The sequence below is a fragment of the Parambassis ranga genome, chromosome 9, assembly GCF_900634625.1.
Source record: "Parambassis ranga chromosome 9, fParRan2.1, whole genome shotgun sequence".
Lineage (NCBI taxonomy): Eukaryota > Metazoa > Chordata > Actinopteri > Ambassidae > Parambassis > Parambassis ranga.
Window position 1 is genome coordinate 3605618 of NC_041030.1, and position 25161 is coordinate 3630778.

General features: G+C 42.4%; 1 protein-coding gene across 2 annotated transcripts in view; it reads left to right on the plus strand.

Moving 5' to 3' along the window:
* The window catches only part of sema4c (sema domain, immunoglobulin domain (Ig), transmembrane domain (TM) and short cytoplasmic domain, (semaphorin) 4C), a 77259-nt gene that overhangs the window by 30921 nt on the left and 21177 nt on the right, over positions 1-25161 (plus strand). For both annotated transcript variants that reach the window (XM_028414577.1, XM_028414579.1), the window contains 2 exons: positions 7666-7871; positions 20686-20840. In XM_028414577.1, coding sequence (XP_028270378.1) covers positions 7748-7871; positions 20686-20840 — 279 coding nt within the window. In that variant the 5' untranslated portion in view covers positions 7666-7747. The remainder of the gene's footprint in view (positions 1-7665; positions 7872-20685; positions 20841-25161) is intronic.

Sequence of the window (25161 nt, forward strand, 5' to 3'; positions counted from 1 at the left end):
AAGGCTCACAGAACCTCCCAGGGGAGACACATGAAAGAGCAGGGTGAGGGTGGAGGCTGCGGCGAGGGAGGCTGAGATGGTACACTGTGAGCTCTCGGGGGAGTTTTCTTTTTTTTGTTTTTTTTTGACATTTCCATCAAGTGGAAATAGGTTGTTTAAAGTCAAATGTGGTGCTCAGTGCCGCTGTAAATTGAGGTAATTAGGGTGGGAAGTGAATTCCAATCACCATGTGAAGTGAAAGTCAATGACATTAAGTTGATGCATTTGAACTGCTGTTTAGCAAATCATTAATTGTATGCAAATATGGGAAATCATGTGCTCAGGTGCATGGAAATTGATTGGTGGCTCACAATATTGATGACTGCAGCTTTAAAGGGGAATTTCAAAGAGTTTTTAGAAGACAAGAACGCTGCAGCTAACAGCATCACACACTCTTCTGCTTTCGTCCGCACTGCGTACTGATGATCAAATCCCTCTTTGATTATTGGCCTTTCATCTGCGCCAGCTCGACACAAACAGCGCGCCACGATCTGCAACACAGGCAGCCATCAACATGCAGCTTTTCACTGTAAGCTGGTCAGCATTTGTTTACACCTGTATTCACAGATATGCTAGTTAGATGCACTCATGCTTGATATTGCTTTAAACAGTATTCAAACCACCTAGACGCTCATGCACGCACTGCTTTAAGTGTCCACCTGTGTCTTTGTGCGGAGGGCTCTCAGACGCTGAGTGTGCATGCGGCGGGTGGTGGGTGTGTGCGTTTAACTGTCAATGGAGTGTCCATGTTTGCCTCATTAGCTCCAAAAAGCACTGCACCTCCATCTTTCTTGTCACTGAATGGTAAAAAGGCTTCTTACTTTTTCTTTTTTTTTTTTTGATCCAGCCCTCTGGAGCATTGTGTGAATAAGTGAGAAGAAAAAGCACAAAAAAAGCACGTCCATGTTGCCTTCCCTCACTTCACATTCCACAAGTCATCAATTTTGCAGGGAGCGCTGTAACATGATATTTTTTCTCCTCGGTTTCATAGCCGTTTTGCTTTGGATTTGAACTTGAGACCTTGAAATCTCTCCTTTGATGCATCCCCACAACCGGAGCTATTGTATATTTTTGCATTTATATTGCAAGCATTTTGCTTAAGCGTTCTTAAAAAGAGTGAGCTCAGATTGAAATCATTAGAACTGAATTTGAAGGTCCTCCATTTTTTTTAAAGGCTGATCTGTGATCAAAACCTTTCAGCTGTGAGAGTTCACTGAAACTGGTGAAATGATCATATGTTTCAATCTTTCCCAAAGGCTCAGTGGTGAGTTCACAGACACGGATAACATTTTGAACCCATCAGAATACATTTGAATCAAAAAACTATGTGAACTGGTGCCACAAATTATCATTAGGCAATGAACGTGTCTGTGTCGAAAGAGATTTTGTTTTGAATAGTTTGTCTTTAGGAGCTTAACTTAACCACAGATTAATTAGTTCCTCATTTAAGACTGGTTTGTTTACCAGTTTTGCTTTGCATGATAGCATGCTAACATTTGCCGTTTAGCACTACAGCTAACAGAGATATGATATGACAGTCGTTTTGGGGGTAGCTGTTCAGGTTTTGGCCTGATGATTGCAGGACCAACTCACAAGGTTTTAGGCGTCATCTTCTGGAGACCTTACTCACAAATTCCATCCATCCATTTTCTGAATCCACTTAGATCTGTACTACAGGGTCACCGGGGTCCTGGAGCCTATCTCAGCTGTCAATGGGCAAGAGGCAGGGTACACCCTGGACAGATCGCTAGTCATTTGCAGGGCTAACACGGAGAGACAACCATTCAAACTCACACCTATGGCCGATAAGGGGTTCCCAATTAACCTAACATGCACTCTTTTGGTGTGTGGGAGGAGGATGGCGTACCCAGAGAAAAGCACCGCAGGCACGGGGGAGAACGTGCAAACTCCAGACAAGTGTTTGAACCACACACATTCTAATCAGGAACCAGGAACCCTTTTTGTGTGAAGCAGCATCAAATTTCACAGAAAATTTTGCATTTACTTTCTATTTATTGAAATGAATTCATCCCTATAGTGAATGCAACATAGCACGCTAAAATATTGAAGGATGTCAAAATGTGTAGTTTCTTTTCATAGTAGTATTGTAGTACTGTTAAAGATTCATAATCTTTTCCAGAACAACATTTTTCAGTGTTGAAAGTCAACATCAGCTGCTTCAGAAACACACACACATGTCTGGCCATTAATGCGCCTTCACTGCCCCAGCCTCAAACTTGGATTTCAAAGTGAGGAGAACACGGCATGAAAGTCCTTGAGCTGCTCTCAACCTCTTTTCGTCCACGAGGTGTGAAATTGTTTGATCCAGGTTGTTCCATTTAGGTGAAGCCTTTTGTGTGCTCGTGAGAGTTTTCATTTGTGTGTTTTTAGATGCTGCTGGGCCAATAAAAAAAAAAGGTGGCGGGAGAGGGGAGGGTACAGGCAGGAAGGAAGAAAGGAAGGAAGGAAGAGAGCTGCCGGTCGCCTGTTTGTTTTGCACGGAGGCGAGATGAAGGGTGGGGGGTTATCCCATCGACCATCCCATCTGTATGTATTTGTGTGTGTGCATTGGGTTGGGGGGGATGGTTAATGGACAAGTCTGTCCCAGTGTGATAGGGTGGTGAACAGCTTTGGCTTTCTGTAACTCACAAAAAGGTCAGAGGTCAGGTTAAAAGTCAAACAATGCCTGGAAGGGCTAGCAGTCAGCTGGGACTGCAACAGAGGTCAGTGAGTGTGTGTAGGAAAAGGTCTCCAGGAAGGGAGAGGTGGGGGAATATGAAGGGCAGGAAGGACGGCGGATAACAGAGAGATAGAGCAGTGAGGAAAAGAGGACAGACAGATGGAGGGTTGAGAATGTTCTCTTCTTTTTTTTTTTTTTTTTTTTTGCAATCTCAACATCCGCTTGCTTCGAAGACACGATCCTGCTTTACTTCTCCCAACAGGGACTCATCTTACCTCGAAAATACACTTGAGAAATAGAAGGAGACTGAACACACACACGTTGAGTGGCACAAATCGAAGAATGCACGCAGGCAGCCTAATCAGAACATGTGGCCTATTTCTCTGTATGTTTTAATGAGCCCTCCATTGTGGAGTGCTGACTGATATTATTAGGCTGCCGTGTCTCAGCTCATTAGCTAAACCAGGCTCAACAAAAACACCAGCAGCTAAAAGATGATTTGATACCGCCTGCAGAGTTATGTGACACCACAGGACCTTAAAGAGGCCTTGGTGAGAGACAGAGCATGTCAGTTAATTTGGTCATCGGGGGGAGAGCCAGGCTGAATCTGGCTTCTTTCGACACAGCCAGGGATCAGAAGAGAAGGTCTGACTGAGGGAAAAAAGAAAGATACATCACAAGCCCACATCTCCCTCTGCGCTTGAAAAGGTTCCCGCCTTGAAGATTTCGTGCCCAACTTTAGGAGCAGGGCGGTGTTAAGTTAAGAGACGTAGTCAACAGTGATGAGTAGAAGATTATTCTGAAGGTAGCAGCTGGCTGGTTTTCTCTGTCTACATTGTGGCGATGCAAGGTACGCCAGTACATGACTGTTGTTGGTTTTGCTATTAAAACTTAGCTGTCTGTGTGAAGGATTATGGGTATTTAATCAACACTAATACTCAGTCCTCCCATTAGTTGCAATGCATTACAAAAAGCAACAACAAAGAATAAAGTTATATACTTAATTCATCTCTGTTAAAGGTAGGGTAGGAGATTTTGAAAACTCAGTGAATCAGCCAGAGTTTGAAAGTAAACACACGCCCCTTTCTCTCAGAGTTCACCCCGAAGCCACTCCTCCCAACCAGTCTGTGACTTCGGCCATCATGCACGTACCTCTCTGGTGTGCGCAGAGCAGGAAGAGAGTGACAACCTCCGCGCAGGTGCGCCTCGTAGGATTGGCTGATGTTTTTAGTGTTTTATAGCTTCCACAGATGATTCATATTCTTCGTTTTAAAGCGAAACTGCCGAACTAATCGGTTGCTATCGGATTGTAAAGAGAAGTTACACTAATTTCACAAAAAGTGCATCAGAATGAAATCTCCTACCCTGCCTTTAATTCATTACAAAAAAACACAGCAACAAGGTAGTGCTTTTGAAAGATATATATGGAGAAATAAATAAACATCTGTGAAACCCTTTCTGAAATACTTACCATAACATTCCTAAAGGTCTAACCTTCACTTCAATCGGGTTCAATGTTTTTTTTTGTTGTTGTCTAAACAGTCGGACCGTTTTGTTCTGCACTTACACTCTTACAGTCTAAGTAGACAAGCTAAGAATGTGCTTACCTCACTGCCAGTGTAATTAATGATAAAAAGATTCAGTGTTGCTGTATGGACGTGACAGACGAAGTGGGAAAGTGAGAAAGGTGTACAGAATATTTGAGCACAAGCCTTGAATCACCATCTCCCTCCTCGTCTTCCCCTGTTGTGTTTACATGCCGCCTCTCCTCTTAATCCGGCCTTCAGGATGCCCTCTTCAATTCGTTACCTCTTTTTTCTCTCTCTCTCTCTCTTTTCTTTCTTCATATCTCCCTCCTTCCTTCCTCTCATCCTTTCACTCCTTCATCCCTCCCTCCCTCCCTCTCTTTTCACCCGTCTCAATCTCTTCTCAGCTCACTTGAGCGTTGGCCCGGCAAGGCCTCCAGCATCGATCCAATAAAGCTGGTAGACAGCGCTGCGAGGCTCGGAGAGCTTTCACTCAAACCCGGCATTTAAGCACGCTCATTTAACAGTGCGCCGCCATGATCTGATCTTGGTATGGGGGGGGGGGGGGTTGGAGGTAGAGTGGTGGAGGAGAGAGAGACTTTTTTCAGCCTCTTCTTATTTTCCTCTCAAAAGTGTAATCAATAACAGTCACACCGGTTGGACACAGGCACACAAACATGCACACACACACACATCTCTAAATCTCAATTACCTCCCCTGCCAATCCACTAAAAAAAAACAAATGTTTGTTTGCCAGCACAGGAATTTAATATTCACATGTGGGAATAGAAACAGGAGACGTATGTTACACACATAAGGAGGTAATCCCTGTCTTTGCGTTGGGTTAAAGTTTGACATTTCGTGCCTGTTTAAAAGTCAATGGGTATCCTTCTCCGATGAGAGCGGATCATTACAAGCACTGTTTCCCAGAAGCAGGTGCAGAGCGGACAGCTTACAGATGGTGTGTGTGTGTGTGTGTTTATATTTCAGTTCCTATGATGAATATCAGCATTCAGAAGGATCACTCGCTTCTCCATTTTGCTATCTGTAGATAGGTTAAAGTCCAGAGTGTGGGTTAGTATTAAGGCCTGAGTAATTGGACTTTGTTTCTGTGGACATAATTTAAAATTAAATGGTTAGCTCACTTAATTATTAAAATCCACTACAGTGGGTTTATGTGTGGAGCTTTTGAGATATCCATCTGTCAGTTTCCTGCAATAGAAATGGACTTGCTTGTGGTACTCACAGCACTTAGAGATGACATTTAAAATTGCCTCCTGGATAATCACAGGCTTCGCTGTGACAGTTTTCTACTATATAATCCTGTGGATTTTACCTTAAGAGAAAAAAAAAATCTTCAGAAAACTGTGGACAGATTTTATTTTGTCACTTCAAAACTAGTATTCTTCAAAGTGCTTATGAAGCCATGTAAGGCATTTTCCCAGTGGTGCAATCAAGAGAGGAGACATTTGTAACCTTTCAAAACACACTATCTTGCAAATTCCCTTTTTTTCATTTCTCAGTCAGCTGCTTATCTTGTGTACACGAGTATGAACAAAACAAATCCCTCAGAGGAAAGACTGTCAATCCGTTTCCAGTCATTTTGTTATGTTAAGACTGCAAAGGGTAACAAAGATCAGGGAGCAGCAGGAGGCATTTCCTGGGAGACATTACTGTATCTGTCGCAGGGGGGTTTTACAGTGGATCCACCTCTTTATGAGAAGTCCAATGGGAATATGTGATCCCAAACATAGATACAGACATATGACTCTGTTTTGGAACATATTTTTAGATATTAAAAAACATATGGTCAAACCTTACCTGACATTGCACATGTGTTTAAGCGGAGCTGTCGGAGGTGTTTGACATCCTTATAGCCCAACCAAGAAGCGGAGTGAGAGTGAAACTGGGTGTAAACATGTTTGTGCCACTTTAACATGGTAGTCTATGGGGACTGACTTACTTTTGGAGATGGCCCCCAGAGGCTGTGGTGGGAACTGCAGGTTTTGACGCTTCTGTACTTTTTTTGTCTGGCCCTTTAGTTGGAAAACTAAACATTGGACGGTTTGTTTTTTTCACAATCTATCTGACAATCAAATTGCTTTTTTTATTATTCAAAATGAATTTTATCATTGGCAGCACACGCATGACATGGTTGCCATAGGCTCACTAATGAACAAAGAAACTTTAGATACATTGTGTAAATATCCAGAAAGTGACACACAGCCCACACTACTTTTCATCCATCCACACATACAGAGGAAGTAAATAGCATTTCTGTTAGCACAGCTGGTAGTGCATTCACTGTGCACTATCAAAAGGTTTTGCCTTCAAAAAACATAATCAGGCGTCACAGTGAGGGCAGTTTTTTTGCATATTGTTGTTAAATCTCTTCTTAAAATTCTTTTCTTCTGGGAAAGCCACAAAAAATCTTCTGTTGCATTTAAGCTGCAAAAAAGCCAGACAGGCTCAATTAAAGCATCTGCGTGACTTAGTACCACAGGTGCAGCCAATCCAGTGATGACAGGTGTTCAACATAATTTGATTTTACTAATGAAGGAGAGATGAAATGAAATGTGATTATTATTGGAGGCTATTGGTTGACTTCACACTTATTTTTGTAAATGACTGACATGTTTTGAGGGTGCAGGACACATGACATGTGGGGTGAAGGTTTATGGTCTGACAGGTCCTCCCACATGTACAAACACAAAGTCAGTGTGTCACTTTTAATGTGAAATCCCCCTCTGTGCCCGTGTGCATCAGTCTCACCTGCAGCGTCGTAGCCACTCAATTATCCTGTGCTGTTATTGGACTGTAATGCTGCGTTGAAGTCGCACACTTGACATGTTCATTAGGTATAAACCAATTCATTTACAACACAGTGCTATTGGATTGTCCTTGCCTCGACATTCATTTCCCAACACATTGGCGTTTGATGCGTTGCCAGTGCCAATTAACTTTGATAACTCAGCCCCAGCTTAATATAGTGCTGCTGAATTGGCTTGACAGGAGTGCGGTGATAAGCTGTTTCTGAGCTTTCTGAGTGGTGATAGCTGGATTATCGCTCACAGCGTGGGAGGGACGGGGAAAGACTTTCCTGTATAACCTCCGCGGCCAAAAGTCATTAAAATGTTTGTTTTTGTTGGCAGAGGAACACACACTGATTACAGCTGTTTACGATTTGCATAACTCATTCCAATTTCATATTATTATGGATTTTGATGACCACGTTGGGTTTGACACTTTTCAAAGTGAGAAATGTATCTTTTACTGCAGCTTGAAAGTTTTGGCATTTTGAAAAATGTTGCACGCTGTAAATACTGCTGTGACAAAACAGTTTCTGATAAACAACCAAGCCAATAAAGGAAGTAAATTGGGGCTTCTAGCTGATGCGTTGTTTTCTTTCTCTCTCGGCAGGCTGCCAGGAGCTGGGCTGTTCTCTCTCTCTGATCAAGCGATTGATCGCTCCTCATCCATCACTCAACGTCAGTTTTGGCGAATGGGAGCCGTCATGGGAGCCCTGGGCGGGACTAAGGTCTTGCTCCTGGTGTTTCTGGTCGGGTGGGAGAAGTCACTTGGTCTCAACTGGAACCCAATTCCACGCAAGACTGTTCGATACCAAGGTGAGTGAGCGCTGTAATCCCAGCTGATAGATTAGTTAGACCTTATAGGTTTGAATTACAACGTGTCTCCTGGAACACAGGCACAACAGCTGAAATGGACACCTCTAACTGCAAACAAGATGTTTGCTCTTTATAAATGTATAATCTGGAGATGGATCATATTTGCATTTATGCTGTACAAAAGCTGTGCTGGAAGTCAGTTAGCCTGGTCAGCCATATCCATTCAATCCATGAAAACCGTCTGAGTGAAATGGGTCTGCCAGTTTCACTCTCTACAACCCCCTTCCTAAAATGGGGTGGGCTTTGATGACTCGCTGCTTGCCTTGTTCAAAAATATTTGCAGAATTGCTAATAACTTCGGGATTCTCAAGTTTTTATACCAACATTGTCATTCACTGGTATCTACTCCACTCCATGTCAAGTGAGTAAAGTTGTAGTGGACCAAAGACCACTTGACAAGTTGTTAAAAAAATCTTTCACAGCAGAGTGGGGTCAACATGACATTGTGACTGCACCTTAGGGGTTGCTGATGAAAAATTGTAGCCAGCCAGCTAACTCCTAATGACCTAATTTAGCAGCATGCAGTGTGACTCAATGCTTTCCAGAATCGTGGTAAAGAACTTGTACACATTATGAATAACTTACTTCTTGCTTCAGTTTTGAGAGGTGCAGTGGTTAGCACCCGGTTTTTCTCCGGGTGTTTCAGCTTCCTCCCACATTTTAAAGACATGCTGTCCAGGGTGTACCCTTGATAGCTCCCCTGACCCTGCACTGCAGGACAAAGCGGGTTCAGATAATGGATGGATGGAAGTGAACGTTTTGGAGAGACAAGCCACCATATTGGTGGTAGGAGCAGGACAGCTCCCATGTCAATGTTCATCCAATAAAATGTGGACAGGAAGTGTTAGTGCTGCTGTGTGATGCTGTTGCCAATAGGAAGTGAACTGGCCAGTGTCACTAGGAAGTCTTTGAGACAGAAAAGTCAGTCTTTTGGACCTTTAAAGGTAGGGTAGGAGATTTCATTCTGATGCACTTTTTGTTAAATTAGTGTAACTTCTCTTTTACAATCCAATAGCAACTGATTAGTTTGGCAGTTTCACTTTAAAACGAAGAATATTAATCATCTGTGGAAGCTATAAAACACTAACAACATCAGCCAATCCTCCGGGACGACCCTGCACGGAGTATTGGCTGGTTGTCACTCTCTTCCTGCTCTGACGTCACCAGAGAGGTACGTGCATGATGGCCGAAGTCGCAGACCGCAGCTCGTCTTCACGTAATGTACGTCCATGTGATTGGGAGGCGTGGCTTCGGGGTGAGCTCCGAGAGAAAGGGGCGTGTGTTTACTTTCGAAATCTGGCTGACTCTCACTGAGTTTTCAAAATCTCCTACCCTACCTTTAAATCTTTGTTCACATTATACAATACATATAGAGATAATACATATTTGTACCTCAAGAGACAGTTTCCTCCACTTTGGACACAGTCAAGTTTCTGTGTCAAAGGCTTTGAAATGTTCGCAGTTGTGATGGAGCCTTTTAGGGCAGCAGATGCACTGACAGATGCCGGTCGAATCCTCCAGCTTGTCATTGGAGTGATGTATCTGCTCTGACATCTGATATAACACCAATAATTAAAATGTGTGTTCCAGTGCAACAGCATGGGAGGATTTTTCCATTCTATCAGTAGTGGATGATATTTGTTAAAGAGGCTCACATCGACCCTGGGTAAAACAATACATCAGTCTAATCCTAGCATTCAACTGTATTTGCACTCTTTATCTAAGGCCTCCTCTGCAGTAGACTCTGCTTTCTTCACTGAACAATGACAATTGTTGCAAACTGAGAAATAGTCTTTTTTTTTTTTTTTTTTAATCCCTCAAAGGAAAGTGCAGCATTCTCTCTCACTGTCTTGGGGATTAAGGAAATACTATAAAGAGAGGGAGGCAAAAAATATGGGAAAAGGTATATTTTCTCACCTCTCTGTTCCACTTATCGCACCTTTTATCCTGTATCTATTCCTCTGTTCCCTTCTCTTCTTGCTCTTTCTCTCTTTTCTGCCTTTTATCCCTCCCCTCCCCTCTCTTGCTTTGTACGCTTCGGCTCCTCATATGAACCTGAAATGCTCTTATGGCGCTTTCACAAAGAGCTCCGATTTCAGCCGCTCTCTAGGAGAATGCTGCTTGGTGGTGGTGATTGTGGTTGGGTGCAGGGATATTTCAAAAGCTGCTTTCTCATGCCGCTATCATCAACCCACCCTCATCCTTTTTTTGTCCCCCTTCCCTCCCCTTCCTTCACCTCCTTCCTCACATCCCTCCATGCTGCTGCTGCTGTTGTGGTGGGATGTGAGGACAGAGAATAGGGAGAAAAAACAATTGACAGGGCGTTGAGAGTTTGTGGTAAAATGCTTGAGTGTGACAAAGCAAAGACAGTGTTGGCACTGAGTGGCTCGGATCTCTGCTGCACTTTGGCCTGCAGACACACACACAGACACACACACACTTGTGGTAAAGACACACCATGCAGATAGGGGAAACAAGGACACATGTGGCTGGAGTAAAAACACTACCAAGAAGTATCTCATGTGTTTGAACAAAGACAAGATATCTTCCCCCTCCACTTCTTGTCTCACACATAAAAGCCTTGTCATGAAACACAGGAGAGAGCAGCCACTTTTATCATGTTTGATTCAAGTGTGGCAGAAAGATTCTTGCTGGCAAATTGATTTGCGTTGGAAACAAGCCGGGATTATCTCACTCATTGACAGATTTCTTCACTTAGATTTTCAGACACACTGCTGGGTTAAATGACTCGGCTACAGTGTTGAAAGAGGAGATAGAAGAAGAGAAAGATGAAATGGAAAAAAAAACAAAAGCTGCAGAGAGAAGAGGGAGAGATAGAGTGGAGTGGTGAAGCGAAATGGAAAGTGAGAGAGAGAGAGAGAGAGAGACTTATAATGGAAAGAAAGACAGAAAGAGGCCAGTCACTTACTGCCTTAAAAGGACAGAAAGTAGCCTCAGACGAGGACAGAAAGGAAAACACACACATACAAACTGCAGGCCGTTCACCCTGTGTTTCATTTTGCACTGAAGCATCTCTCCATATTAACTTGTATGTGTGTGTGTGTGTGTGTGTGTGTGTGTGTGTGTGAGAGGGTTGTGGTTTGCATGCAGCATGTGAGCAAGAACAGGCAATGAAAAACAAGAGGGAAAATGTTGGTGCATGTGTGTGTGTGTTTATACCTGTTTGTGTAGAGTAAAATGTGTGTGTGTGTCTGTGTGTGTAGCTGTGAATCTGCCTATCTAATCCCCCTTTGTTTATATGTGTGTGTGAGTGTGTGTGTACTGCTTAGGCTGGCAGTCTGGGGGATTTGGAACTCTGGGCAGTATAGGAGGGGTGTGTGTGTGTGTGTGAGTGTGTTGAGTTATGGCGGGGCAGAGATGGTTGAAGAGATAATATTTACCCCCATCCACCATCCCCCCCCCCTGCCCAACACCCTGCAATTACACGAGGCTTACAAGCAGAAGAAGAAACACAAACATCCTCTCTCTTTTTTCCCCTCACTAGCTCTCCACCACCTTCTTCTTCTTTTACTTTTTAAAAGTCACATGTTGACATTTTAAATTGTTGTTATTTCCTCACTGCTTGTCACATTTATTGGTGAGTAAAAAATCACCTTTGGCTTCTAATGAGACATTTTATGTACGCACATTATGTATGGCGCTCACAGTGTTGCTAATGAGTGCTGTAAATATGCATTTTTTCATGTTAATCACTAACATACTGTATGTGTCTGGATTTCCTTTTACTTTATGTGGATTATATATCTTATTAATGCGCACATAAGAGCTATTCACCCTTTGCGAAATATTTTCTTATTGTTAACAGACAAATTCAGAATATTGTGTTTCAAGCTCTAATTATATCTTGTTGCATTATTAAGGACACCAGCTACATTATGCTAATTGGAGAGCTAGCCAAAGAGCTTTTTTAATGTGAAATTAGGCAACTCAAATGTTAGATACAAAGATTGTGTTTCAGTTGCTGATCACTGTAATGTTTCTAAATCAAAAATCTCATATGCACCTCACGCTGCCATACTTTTCAATGCACGTATTCAATTTAATTCAATTTCTTTTATATATATTCTTTTATATTCTTTTATATTGTCTCAACATGCTTTACAGAAACCCAGAACCTGTACCTCCTTAAGAGCAACAGTGTCAAGAAAAACTCCCTGTTAACAGGATGAGACCTTGAGCAGGACCCGACTCACTCTGTCTCATCTTTGCATCTTTCTGTGACTGACCAGCTCTTTTGTTTGACTTGAATTGGTCGCTGTTGATTGGAGCATCCATGTTGTTGTAAGCTACAGTACTTTCACGCCTCTAACTCAGCCTGTTTCCATTGACCACAGATAATATTCCAGCTGATGACACCACTGGCTTTCTCTGTCAAACAGCATCATTTTCTGTTCTCAGCTTTCCTCACACACACACACACACACACACACACACACACACACACACACACACACACACACACATACATACAACCACGCGTACACTTCTAAGTCCAGCCCAATGACAGAGGCCAGTAAGCCAAAACTAAGACAAAATGCAGAAGCTGTGGTGAATGAAATAAAGAAAGAAAGAAAGAAAAAGAAAGAAAGAAGTCTTTAAAACGTCTTTAAAGAAACGCCAAAGCAAATTTATACCTCTTGATTTAGAAAAATAGAGTGAGAGATGGTGAAAGGGGGAAAAAATCAGATGGAGAGTGGAAAGGGCCGTGCCTCTGACCTCCAGAAACCTTTCTCCCTCTCTCTCTCTCTCTCCCTCAACCTTTCTCTCCCTTCATTTCTGTGTCTCTCTCTCTTGCGTATCTCCCCAAACCCTCCAATTACAGTAATGAGTGGTTGAGAGCAAGGCAGGAGGAGGAGGAGGAGGAGGAGGAGGCGGGAGGCTGTGCGTGACTGAGAGGGTAGATACGGGGTGAGGAAGGAGGAGATTCATCACTACTTTTTTTATCTGCTATAAGTGTCACTCATCCCCTGACCCTGCGCTGATTGGTCGGTGAAGATTAACAGCCGGGTCCAGATGTCAGGACCTGGAGTGCTCTCTGTTGTCATTCTGACTTTGTGAGAGCTGATGTGTGAGCAAAGTGGACATGTGGACCAAAATGAAAATGCCAGGCTGATCTTATTCACAGCACACTCTTGTAGCCGTGGTGTCACGGTTGAACTGATGAACTGGCCGGCCACCACTGACGTTACATTAAAAAGTGTTCCTACCAGCATACATATCCTCAGGAACAACATTTGAATTTTTTTTTTATCCTCAGGCGTGAATGTTTGATTGATAAATCGAAGGTCTTGATGTGATTGGACAAAGTGGTCAAATGTTTACATATATGCTCTCCCGATTTAGTACATCCATTCAGGTTTTGGCAAATCACCATGGCAACCTTGAAAAACTGCACTAAAACAATAGACTGTATATGAGAACAGACAAAGCAGCTCTTCCTACCCCCATCTTGGAACCAAGGTCTGTGCTAGAGGTCAAGTTGTATTCTGCCAAACTCCCACCCACTTCACATGCTAGAACACCCCTCCCTCCACTTTTTGCTTATCTTTATCTTATCTCATGACCTCATGGCACAGACAAAACAGTTCGAAGCGGTTTATATACTGTCCTATTTTGTGGTCGCTTCTTTCTGCTGATTGTGATGTTACTTCCTCCATATTTAGGCAATAGCTATTTAATTAATTTATATACATCAATTCATTATACTGATATTAATTGATGTATTGAAAATTGAAAATTGAAAATTTCTACAAAATAAAAACCAGCTAACCAGCTATAAATCAACATACAACAGGACTGGCTAGAAGTGAGTTTCAGTAGAATGTTCCCCCTCTTATGCATCATCATCACTACAATCCTCGGCATGTAAATCATTCAGTGAGTCATGTTTCCAAAAAGTGTTGTTGAACTTCACAGGCTTCCGTCTCCCTGTGAGTGTTATACAGCATTGTAAAGCGAGCCCTAACTCTCCCCAGCTGCTGCCTACCGCTGCACCAGTCATACACGCTGAAGCATGACGCTGGAATGGAACAAAAAAAAGCCTTACTTGTGGCATCAACCAGCTCTACATTTGTTCTGCTTGTTGTGGATTGCAATGGCGACCCCCCACCAAGGCATGCTGTCCCACCCCCCACACCCCCACCCCTCAGAAACACACACACTTTCATCTCCCTGCCATCCCCCCCACCAGGCTCACTGATTCCGTTGTTGTGTTAATCCACTTTTACCACTTCCTCTCCTCCCACTCATCAAGCTCTCTTCCAATTCTGTTGAATTCAGTCATTATATATGCGACTGTTCATCAAACACAGGAATAATAAAGCTGTAAACATAAGCCACAATCAAAGGTTTAAGCCACAATAACAATAACTTTTATCTTTTTTCCTTGACTGTATACAAATTGATTCAGTCATGAGTGTGTTAATAAATGGATTCCTCACGTAACAGCCTGGATAAGCCTATACATTTCATACTTTCTCAATGAATTCATTAACACTGAACTGACAATAGGTGCTGTTTCCACTTTTCTTCTCTCTATCTCCATGCTCTCATTCTGTCTCACACCTGACTTTCTTGTGAGCTTGTCTTCTGTTCAGCAGACGAAGCTTGTGCATCCATGTGGGAGTATGCATGCTGTGTTGTTTTCATCCCTTCAAAGAGGGGTACCTGCTCAGATGAAGGTCTGATGGTTTCTGTGTGCGCACGACCTGGTTTGTCTGCACGTTTGTGTGGGAGCTCTCTTTCTCCTCTGTCGGCCTGTCTCTGCCTCTCGCTCTGCGTTTGTCGTCGCTTCAAAGCTCTGCCTAAAATAGGCCTTTAATCATAGTTTGGTGTACGAGAGGCTCGGCGGTTAGGAGCTATAAGAAGGGGCCGGGTGTATTTATAGCAGACAGCGAGAGGGAGGCTGATCACAGAGGAGAGGCCCGGATAGAGAGCTTTTCAGGCGGGCTTGAAGCAACAGGCGCTCTCCCTGTGTCCTTCTTCTTCTTTCCTCCCCACCTCCACACAGAGTTCTGTTTGGTCTGGCTGAGTTTGCTTTGCTTTGATTAGGGCTGGGCGAGGCTGTGACCCTGAGATACCCTGCAATGAAGTGCGCACACACACACATCTAACATCTGATTACATGCAAACATAGACATATTAGACTGCACACTTCCTAACTGGACGTCTCCATGGATCAGTAATCTACCACTATAGTTGGTGTAAAGTGTTTTAGTATATTTTAGCCTACATTTAGCAATCAATTTGTGAAATTCTACCACTGCATGATTTCCCACCTTAATCCTACAGTTTGTGCTCATTTATCATAAAATCAATGCTTCTCCATCAACTCGTTGTCCTTGCTGCTTTCCAATAAGCTGTAACAGTCAATGTGTTGTTCTGCTGACAAATGAACAAATTCACATTATTCCTACTCTACACTCTTATCCTCCTGACAATGTTGCATTATAGTTGCATGATATTGCACCGTCGGCATGTAGGGACTGTAAGTTTCTTCTTTGTGGTGCATTCAAGGACACACTGACACAGTCAACACGTAGTCTCCCAAGAACCTGACTGATGTGTGTTACATGTGAATAGGAAGACTCTAAATGATCACTGTAGTTTATTACTTATCCTGATCAGGGATCTGAAGGTGCAGATTCAGAGTATGCAAAAACCTAGAAAACATATTTTACGCTATAAAATTGAAGCTGGCAATCAGTTTGCTGAATTTCAAGGTTATGCATACTGTTACACGCGACGTTGTGTGGAAGTAACACCTGGTTTGAAGTGTTACTTGTACTTTTGAACTTGTGATGAAGGACTAAATTTGTAATTTTTCCTCGTGATCCATGCAGTATACTTTAATATATTCTAAAACCAGACATGTGCTGACCTTTATGTTAATGCTAACATGTGTTCATCCACGCCCTTATTATAACAGCTCACACAGAGGGACGAGGTTTCCGGAGCTCACTGATCTCTGATCATCTCTGTTTCCAGCGGCCCTTGACCTCGGCCGTGCCCTCTGAGTTGTTTTGTATTCTCCCTTTCATTCTGGCTTTCTGCGTTTGGCCCCTTTCTTTTTTTTGTTTGTATGTCTTCCATCATCTGTTGGACTCATTATGCCTCCCCTCATGTTTCTTTCCCCGGCGTTTCTTATTCGCACTCTTTTATTTATACTTTTCTTCTGCTCCTTACAAACTGTTGTATCCAAGCATCAAAGGCCTTGTAATTTAACTTGAACCGCCCTCAGACGTGCACACAAACACACACAAACACGCTCACCAGCTCCTTAAAATGATGGAAAGGAAAATCCTAAAGCACTCAAACCTATAAGCAGTGTTCACATGTCTGCACATACAATATATTCAGAGCCCATTCTTTTCAGAAAACAGCACAAGGACGACATTCTGCATGCTGCATCTGTACGATATGCTCCCTTTGTTCTCACTTCTGATCCTTGTTTGCTTTTAGAAATTCAGTCACACTCTGCTACCAACATACACACTGGTTCTCCTGTACACACATACAAATGACCTGGACAGTGTCTAAACCAGCATAAAGTCTCACAGGTTATAACACACACACAGAGCAGGTGTTGCCTCTGGGCTGCCACAGTGTGGTGGCAGATGGTAAGTGCGTCTGCCCGTATCGCCTTTTAATGACAGAGCGGCTGATCACTTCAAACAAGCCACTCGGAGCAAAACTTTCTCTCTGTTGGTGGAGAGATGTTGAAGTCACTGAGCAGGTACCCTGGAGAGCAGTTCAGGCCTGTGTGTGTGTGTGTGTGTATGTGTGTGTACAGATGTGCACTGATTTGTGTATGTGTGTGTGTGAGCGGTGTGTACCTCAGTAGTGCAGCGTGTCAGCTCTGGAGTTTTTTCGCCCGGTTGTGTGGAACACAGCAGATGTGCTCGGTTCTCCCCCGAGGATGCCGCCACTCTCTCCTCACTCACTCTCATCTAGCTCGCTCATCCGCACATACCCTCCAATGTTTATACGCCGCTGCTCTTCAGATAATAAGCCAACTTCAGTACTTATCCCCCCCTTCCTTCCTTCCTTCCTTTTGGTTGCTTATTCCTTTCACTCTCCCTCCATCCTTCTCCACCTCTCGAACCTCTCAGTTTTTTTGAGTTTTGAGTGACCCTACAAGACCAAAGTAGCGTATTAGAGCGTTGTCACTTCCTGTCCTCAAAAGACTATTCAGACTCACTGCTGACTATATGATTTGTGGACTAAATTCTTGGAGAGTGTGTGCTTTTGGGCAGCTTATGTTCAACATGAAATGTTTATGATCCATAAAGATATGTGTGGATGGAATATAATAGCTTGATTTTGGCGCCACCTTTGGTCTAACGTTGTCAGTGCATGGATGCAATGGTTTTCCCTCAAGTCATCAAAGTCATTTCTATGGTGTTGAAAGTGTTGGTAAAAAAAACAAACAAACAAGGTTTCCAAATGTTTAGTAAATATCTGTTTGCTCTGATTGCAGGAGTCTTCAGGGGGTCTCCGCCTCGACAAAGCTAAAATCAGAGCATTGTCGGTCATAAATTACAAGTCATGCAATTGGGACTGTAAATTTTATTTTTTTTTGTGCTATAATTTTTCAGCCTTGTTAGAATTTAACTGATTGCAATAGAATGAAAGGACTGGAGGAAAAAGGGGACAATTAGGTTTGTTGTAAGTATGAAGGGCAGTTCAGTTGACGAAGTGCTCGCCAAAACATCTATAGATAGTTTGTCACAGCTGTGATGCCACTTCAGATACTCTTGATTTCCATGAATTTGGGCACTTTCACTTCCTGTTTTCTTGATTTTGGCTCCACTTATGTATACAAAGATTAGGAAGGCATCACCAAGTCTTCAACGGAGGATGAAGACTGGCTTAAAATGATATTTGATACCAAGGCATTGGTTTTTAGCAGTGAAAAAACCTTAAAACATCATGGATATTATAGTTGCACCATCAAGATTACAACCTCTCTTTTCTGACCTTGCCTGTATACACACACACACACACACACACATGCACAGAATAGGCATCTCCATGTATATAAGTCTATTTAGTCCCAACTAGGCCACAGTGTCACATGAGCAGTTAGTCACACCATAAATCACACAGCCGCTCCCTCCCTGGATTTTGCAGCTATTTTCAGTCTGAAAGAAAAAAAAATGGAAATATTCATGTCGTAGAAACCAAAAAAAAAGAAAAAGAAAGGAAATATTCCGTTTATGAGATTGCATTACGTGCAGAAGCCAAGTCATAGCCTGGCGTATTGCACGTATTCTATCAACGCAGATAAAGTGAGAGAGGGGAGGGAAGCGAGAACAAGGTGACACTACAAGCAACAAGAGTGTGGATAATGAAAACTAAACACCATCCTTCCTCTCTTTTTTCCTGTCTCTGGCTTGTTTTTTTTTCTGCTATGCAACGCTAGTTTGTGCTTGTCAGGAAATCTGAATGGTTGGTGTGTGTGTGTGTGTGAGAGAGAGAGAGAGTTTCTGACAAAAAGTAGGCGTCATCTTTATTCAGAATGTTCCCTTAAATATGGGACGTCTATACACAAATGAGACAGTCCTGGGATGAATTGGATCAATTCAGCTATTTGATGTCAAAGGATCAATAACTGGGTTGACAGAGAGGCTAATATTCTGTTAATACTGAGTGATAGCCCAATCGGAGCAAAAAGGGACCTCGCTTAAAATGCCATCTGCATCTGGGTGTGCAGGCCAGATAATGAACAATCTAATCACCCTGGCAGACTTATACCCGTTATTAGCATGTATTTATAAGCATTCTTATGCTCTGCATTCTGCCCACGTTGTCACTTGGATTTCATTTTCCATTTGCAGTATAGTGCTACTTGGTCTGACTCTAAATCCCTGCATTGTTGTGTTCAGGTGCCTCTGGTTTAAGCCTCACTGTTTACCTAGATGCTTCAATGCTGAAGTATTTTAACAATCATTAGTCATATACGCTGCAGTAAACTGAGGCAAAACACAGTTGAAGGTGTTTTCACCAAACAGCATTAATCGATATTCTCAATTTGAAAATTGCTGGTCTTAATGGAATTTTTATTGAATAAGTGTATATGTATACAAACATCTTGGCATCTGGCTCGATAACAACCTGGCTTTTAAAACTCACATTAAAGCATTAATTGAATCCGCTGAAGTTTAGCTTGTTTGATAGAAGATTCTGCAGACTGTGCATTATCGCTGCCGTTATATCCGTTATATCTGCACTAAAATCGCACATATGAGCCAGCCCTAATATACTGTGTATGCTGCTGCTATGCTGTTAGATGTGTAAGTAGCAGTCTTCATCAAAACAAGGGCTGGTCTGAGAGAAGAGAGCGTCATTGCGTTTTGTTTATTTGCATAGCTTTTCTAAATAGACCACCACCTTATCTCACTTCTGACATGCAGATCTGGAAGTTATCAGACTTTAGCCTGAAGTCTGCCTTCTGCTGCAGGTTCTTAAAGTAAATACAGAGCCTGGGAAGCTTTCCGTGCAGCGCTCCGTCCCACAGGAATAATTTACACCAGATCTTGAAGCATGATATTTGGAAATTTCAGCAAACTCATTAGGAGTAGATGAGTTATAACCGTGAGAGATTTTTATGCTTTAATGGGGTTTTTTCTCACCTAAATTCATTGATATCTTGTTACATCGAATATAAATCTAATTCAGGATGAGATTCTTTAGTGCTTTACAGGCTGTTTTTTTTCTCTCTTACAAATTGGGGGCAGAGTAATTAGCCCCACAAACAGCACTGCTAACACCTTTACAGTGCTAGTATAGCAGATGTGTTAGCACATTCCTTTGAAGAGTTTTTTCACTAACTACCAAACATAAGTCTAAATATAAATTAAATTAAGGTAAAAAATTTTGTCAACAATGATTGCTAAGAAGTGGCTGAATGCAACTTATAATGTTATACATAGCAGCAAGTGCTCTAGATTTAGTGCCAGTTCCAAAGCATTCAACACCATCATCCCCCAGCAGCTACACAAAATGGGACACCTGGGTCTCAAGACCTCTCTGTGTAACTGGGTGCTAGACTTCTTATCAGAGAGGCCACAGAATGTATAGGCGGGCAGCATCACCTCCAAGACCATCATGCTGAGCACAGGTGCCCCACAGGGGTGTGTGCTCAGCCCGCTGCTCTTCACCCCGCAGACTCATGACTGTGTGCCCGGCTACACCACCAACCACATCGTCAAGTTTGCAGATGACACGACTGTGGTGGGCCTCATCACTAACAATGATGATGTGAACTACAAGAGCGAGGTGAGCCACAGGGTTCAGTGGTACAAAGATGACAATTTCTTCCTCAATATGGGGAAGCCCAAAGAACATACACAACATGGCTGGCCAAGAAAGTTTAGAAACACCTCTATGTCCTCTACAAACTAAGGGAGAGCACATGTCCCACCTCCCATCATGTGCTCCTTCTACTGGGGCACCATGGAGAGCTGAATGGAGGCTGCAACACATAGTGAATGCAGCCAGCAAGATCATCGGTGCCCCTCTGCTCTCCCTCACACACATTTTCCACACCCGCCTCACCTCCTGCCTTCCCAAGCCTTTGGACCTGAATCTGAAGCTGAAGGGTGTGAAAAAGCTGAGTGTGAAATGATCTCGTCATTTGTCAACAGATGAGCTGACAGGAATGCTGGGATGTCTGGCAGCTTTGTGTTATCAGGTGTGTAATGTAACAATGTTTCTGTGTGTCTTCATCCAGATGTGCTGGACAGCATGGCGAGGTTCAGCGTTCAGGGAGTGTTCAACTACAGCATGCTGACTCTGTCTGACCACGAGAGGGTTCTGTACGTCGGAGCACGGGAGGCGCTGTTCGCCCTGGATCCCAACGACATCAGCAGGCAGCTACGGCCACAGGTAACACACACATTAACACTGCGCTTTCATGACTTTTTTTCCCCTAATACTGGAGGACATTAAAAAATATTCCAGTTTGATATTGGTGAAGTATTTCAAGAAAAATAATGAGTAACTGCAAACACACACACACACACACACACACACACACACACACTGAAAGGCTTTGTACAAATGCAACAAATTAAATGATAACAGGTAAGATTTAATATCACAGGGCTTCATGATGGACAGTACAGGCACAAAGAGAATCCTCGTGGCTCCTCTACTGAGATAAACACACATTTTTAATACCTAATTTAAATACACAAAATTCAATTATGATATCAACTGTGATAGAATTATTATAGAAACTCTTTATACATTCAACATAAAACATAATATCTGCCTCTGCTACACTTTGTGCTGCCTATTAAATTATAGACTGACTATTTTTTAAATCATTTTTTGGACATTTTAGTACACACAAAAATGAAAAGTAAAAAAAAAAAATGAAAAGTTAGTGGTGGTTGGTGGGTCTTTTGTTGGTCTGCCCTGAATTTCGTTCCTTACTTAACTCTACGAGCTTTGTAAAAGCTAATGTTGTAGAAATGATCAAGCAAATTAAAACCTTCTTGAGAGAGTGTGTATTAAAGTGTGTGTTAAAGTGTCCTTCCTTAAGGGTCAACAACATGATAAAAATGTATTAGCGTAATTGCTGACTGTTAGCTAAGAGCCGCGTCCTTCCAGCACGACAACACTTTCAGAGTAGAAACCTCTTTACTGCCTTTACTGTGACTGTGTCTGGCTCTGGATGTCCACAAAACACACATCTTTTGGAAGTCCACAAAAGACTATAGGACATCAGAAATAGGAGGACACAATTATTTATTATTATTTTAGTTCATTTATTGAACAATAGTAAAGAAATAATACAATAAATGTCCCCTAGTGTCCCTAGTGTCCCTAGTGACTGATGCAGCCTCTGTATCTCTGCATGAGGACAACAGCTTTCACTCAGATGGTCTCCGCTCACGAAATGAGCAAATCAGTCAGCCTTTGGCTCTGTAAAGAGGAGGAGACAGAGAGAAACCTGGACTTTATAAAGGAAAATCTGCTTCTGACCAGGTTATGTTCACAAATTGAGTTACCATGGTAACAGAAGATGAGCCATCATGCTTTGTGAAGTGGGCTTGAGTTACCCCCCTCTTCCTCGGGGTTGAATTACAACAGAAAAAACAAAGTTTCCCCTCATCAGGCTGAACATTCTCAACGCTTCCATTAAACCTGCTTTGATTATGCGCATGGTTCCCGGTATGTACCACTCCATCAAGAAGGGATGCTCAGAGATCGGTACATACCACTAGAGCAAACGAGGCATACCAAACACCACTTTGGGGTGTTAGCCTGCCTCTCACAATAGTCCAACTCCTGTTGCCGAACCTTAGACATTAATGCTACAGCAATAAAGAGTGCATTATATAGATGGTTAACATGAAGTGCTGACTAGTTTGGTTTTATCAATGTCCTCTTAGGCTAGTAACACCACTTGTCAGCCATTTTAACACCCCTGAGCTAGAAACACCAGTCTATCTAAATGAATGTGATGGGAGCCATAACTGTAATTTTAATGGTCCCCATGTGTTTTTTTTGTAGGCTCTTATTATAATAAGAATATTAGTGATGTATTTTAGACCTGTCACATAACCCTCTACTGCGTTCAGTCACTTCGGTTCCATAAATGAAATCAGCTAAAAATAAATAACGCTGATATTGTCACGCATAAATTTCATCCCTATTAATGAAAAGATGCTACCTACTGTATAATTCAGCTTTTATATACTGTGGATAGGTGTTGGACGGGCGTTTTGCCAGGTCATTACTTTGTTTGGAAGTGATTTATGCTATTCGGTGCTAAAAGCCTCCAACAGTTAATACTGTGAATAAGCTGCCAGATATTAGGATCATAATGTGTGCGGCTATTGGCTCCTATATTTCACACACATATCCACTGTGAATGTGTGGGAGGCACAGACACACACACACAAATTTGCTTTTACACTTGCGTTGGCTGTGTTTCTCGGAGTTTATGATGCACTAATTCAATCATATTTTTGTTTTTTTTTTATTGTCCTTGCTGTAATGTGTGTGTCTTGTTTTTCTCTGAAGCACTCTGGGGCAAAACCTGTTTCCCTTTATAAAATGCCATTGATTGGACCTGATTCACACACACACACACACACATACAGAGAAGCTACACCTGAGACACTCAATCTGTTTGTTTGTTTTTGTGTTTTTTTTGTTTTTTTTCGGTTGTGATCCCTCAATAATTGGTCTATATTGCAATCAATACAATTACAGCGACAGACACTGCGATGAAGGTGTAGCGAGCAGCCCGCAGCGGTTTGGGGATTGCTATCTGATTTACTGTGGTAATGAGTAGTTATTAGATGCACTCACACACACACACATACCCATACACTTGTCTCTCTCTCTCACACACACACATGGATCAGACACTGGCTGTTTGAGTGAGGGTTATGAGCCTTACAGTAATGATAAGACCACCTGTTGTCAGCCCCCAGCGTGCAATGTAGAGAAAAGGAGCCAACACAGAAAAATGACTGAGCAAGGACGAGGGAATAGTCCACCCCCTCTGTCACCATCTGCCCATCGCTTCCTCACCCTTTCCTCCGCTCTCTTTTGCTTCCTTTAACGGCTTCTCTTTTATTCCTGTGCCACTGGCTGTCGTTCTTCATCACTTTCATGTCTGTCTCTCTTCTCTGAAAGATTTAGAGGGATGTTTATCTCACTGTACTTTGTTGGGGAAAAGAAGCTCACTTTTTAATTTATGCATTAACCCCCGTCAACCACTCCCCCGCACGTCTTAAGTTGAATAACTCATTTTCACGTTCTCGTGAGTTCAACCATCACTTTGAGCATCTTGCAAGCCAGTTCTTTTTATACATTAGCTAATGACCGGCATTCTGTGTGTGTGTGCTGACATAGCAGGGGATAAAACATCAGAGATCTGCACGTGCCTTTCAAAGTGGCCATGTAATAGCGCTGTGGTTCCAAAATAAATGCTTCCACTGCATTTTCCTTTGGACCCTGCTTACCTTCACATGCTCTAAGATGTATCTAAATGAGCTGTTGCATATTATTAGTGCGGTGCATTAATGTGTTTTAGAGGACGTTTATTTTGTCAGATGTGCAGATTTGTGCAGCCATTAGTTATCGAGCTGCTGCAATCTGTTGACTGCCTGGTATTATGTTAAGTATAATACCTGATCTGTGTGGAGCCATTCTATGACTAATGAGACCCCTTTGGGAACAGATTAGAAGAAACAATAAACTTAGCATTAAAACCACAGATCCTACAGGTGATATTTCATGCCTACTGATGCTAATGATATATTCGCTTATTAAATCTTGTGACTCCATCTTGTCTCCGGTGATCAGAGGAAAATTAAATGTGGGTATTGAGAGGACAGAGTGGGAGGAGGGTTGAGCTGAGTAACGTCTCACTGGCTCCGACATGTATGTATGTATGTATGCACTGAATGAAACACATTTGTAAACCAACCCTGGTGCATTACTGTAATCTAAATGTGTGTCCAGATTTAAAAGCACAGACTATATCTGCCAGTACATAAATGGCAATAGTCCATTGTTTGATTGCTGTTGGTTCAAATCCAGTCAAGTAAATCAGTTTAATTTTGAATTTGTAGCAGCTCTCTGCCTGTAATGGCCACTCTAATTATTTCTAATGGTGTGGAAACCTCTTAGTAAACACAGCTCATACTTTGGACCTCCGTCCACAGAGCAAAGTTCAGCCATGTGTTACATAGGTATCCAAGAAAGCGGCTACTGTAAATAAGACTGAATAGCAAAGGGTAGTGGTTAAACAAAGTAAGGACATATAAAGCATGTAGGCTGTTTTTCTTTTGATTTGCTTTCCCTCTTAGCTTGTCCAGAAAATTGGATCCTGTAGCTCTGAATTACAGTGCAGTCTATCCTTGGTGCTTTTAACAGTGGTGTAATCATCGCGGTATTGTTGTGCACTAAGGACCTCACAGTTACCATTAACAGTGTTTGATGGGATCACATGAACCCGGGTCTCTACGACTGTGGTTATGTCCTGTGTCTTGGACTTGAGTTCATTGACATACAGCGTGCACTGATGGATCCAAACCTGTGCATATACACTCATTATGGGTTGTTTATTTACAGGATTACTTTAGAAGAGGTAAGCTGTATCTGTCAATTTGTAATTGGTTTTGAGTGTATAGTTGCTATAGTTACAGTCACTAGTCAAGAGTGCAGAGATATGGGAAAAAAT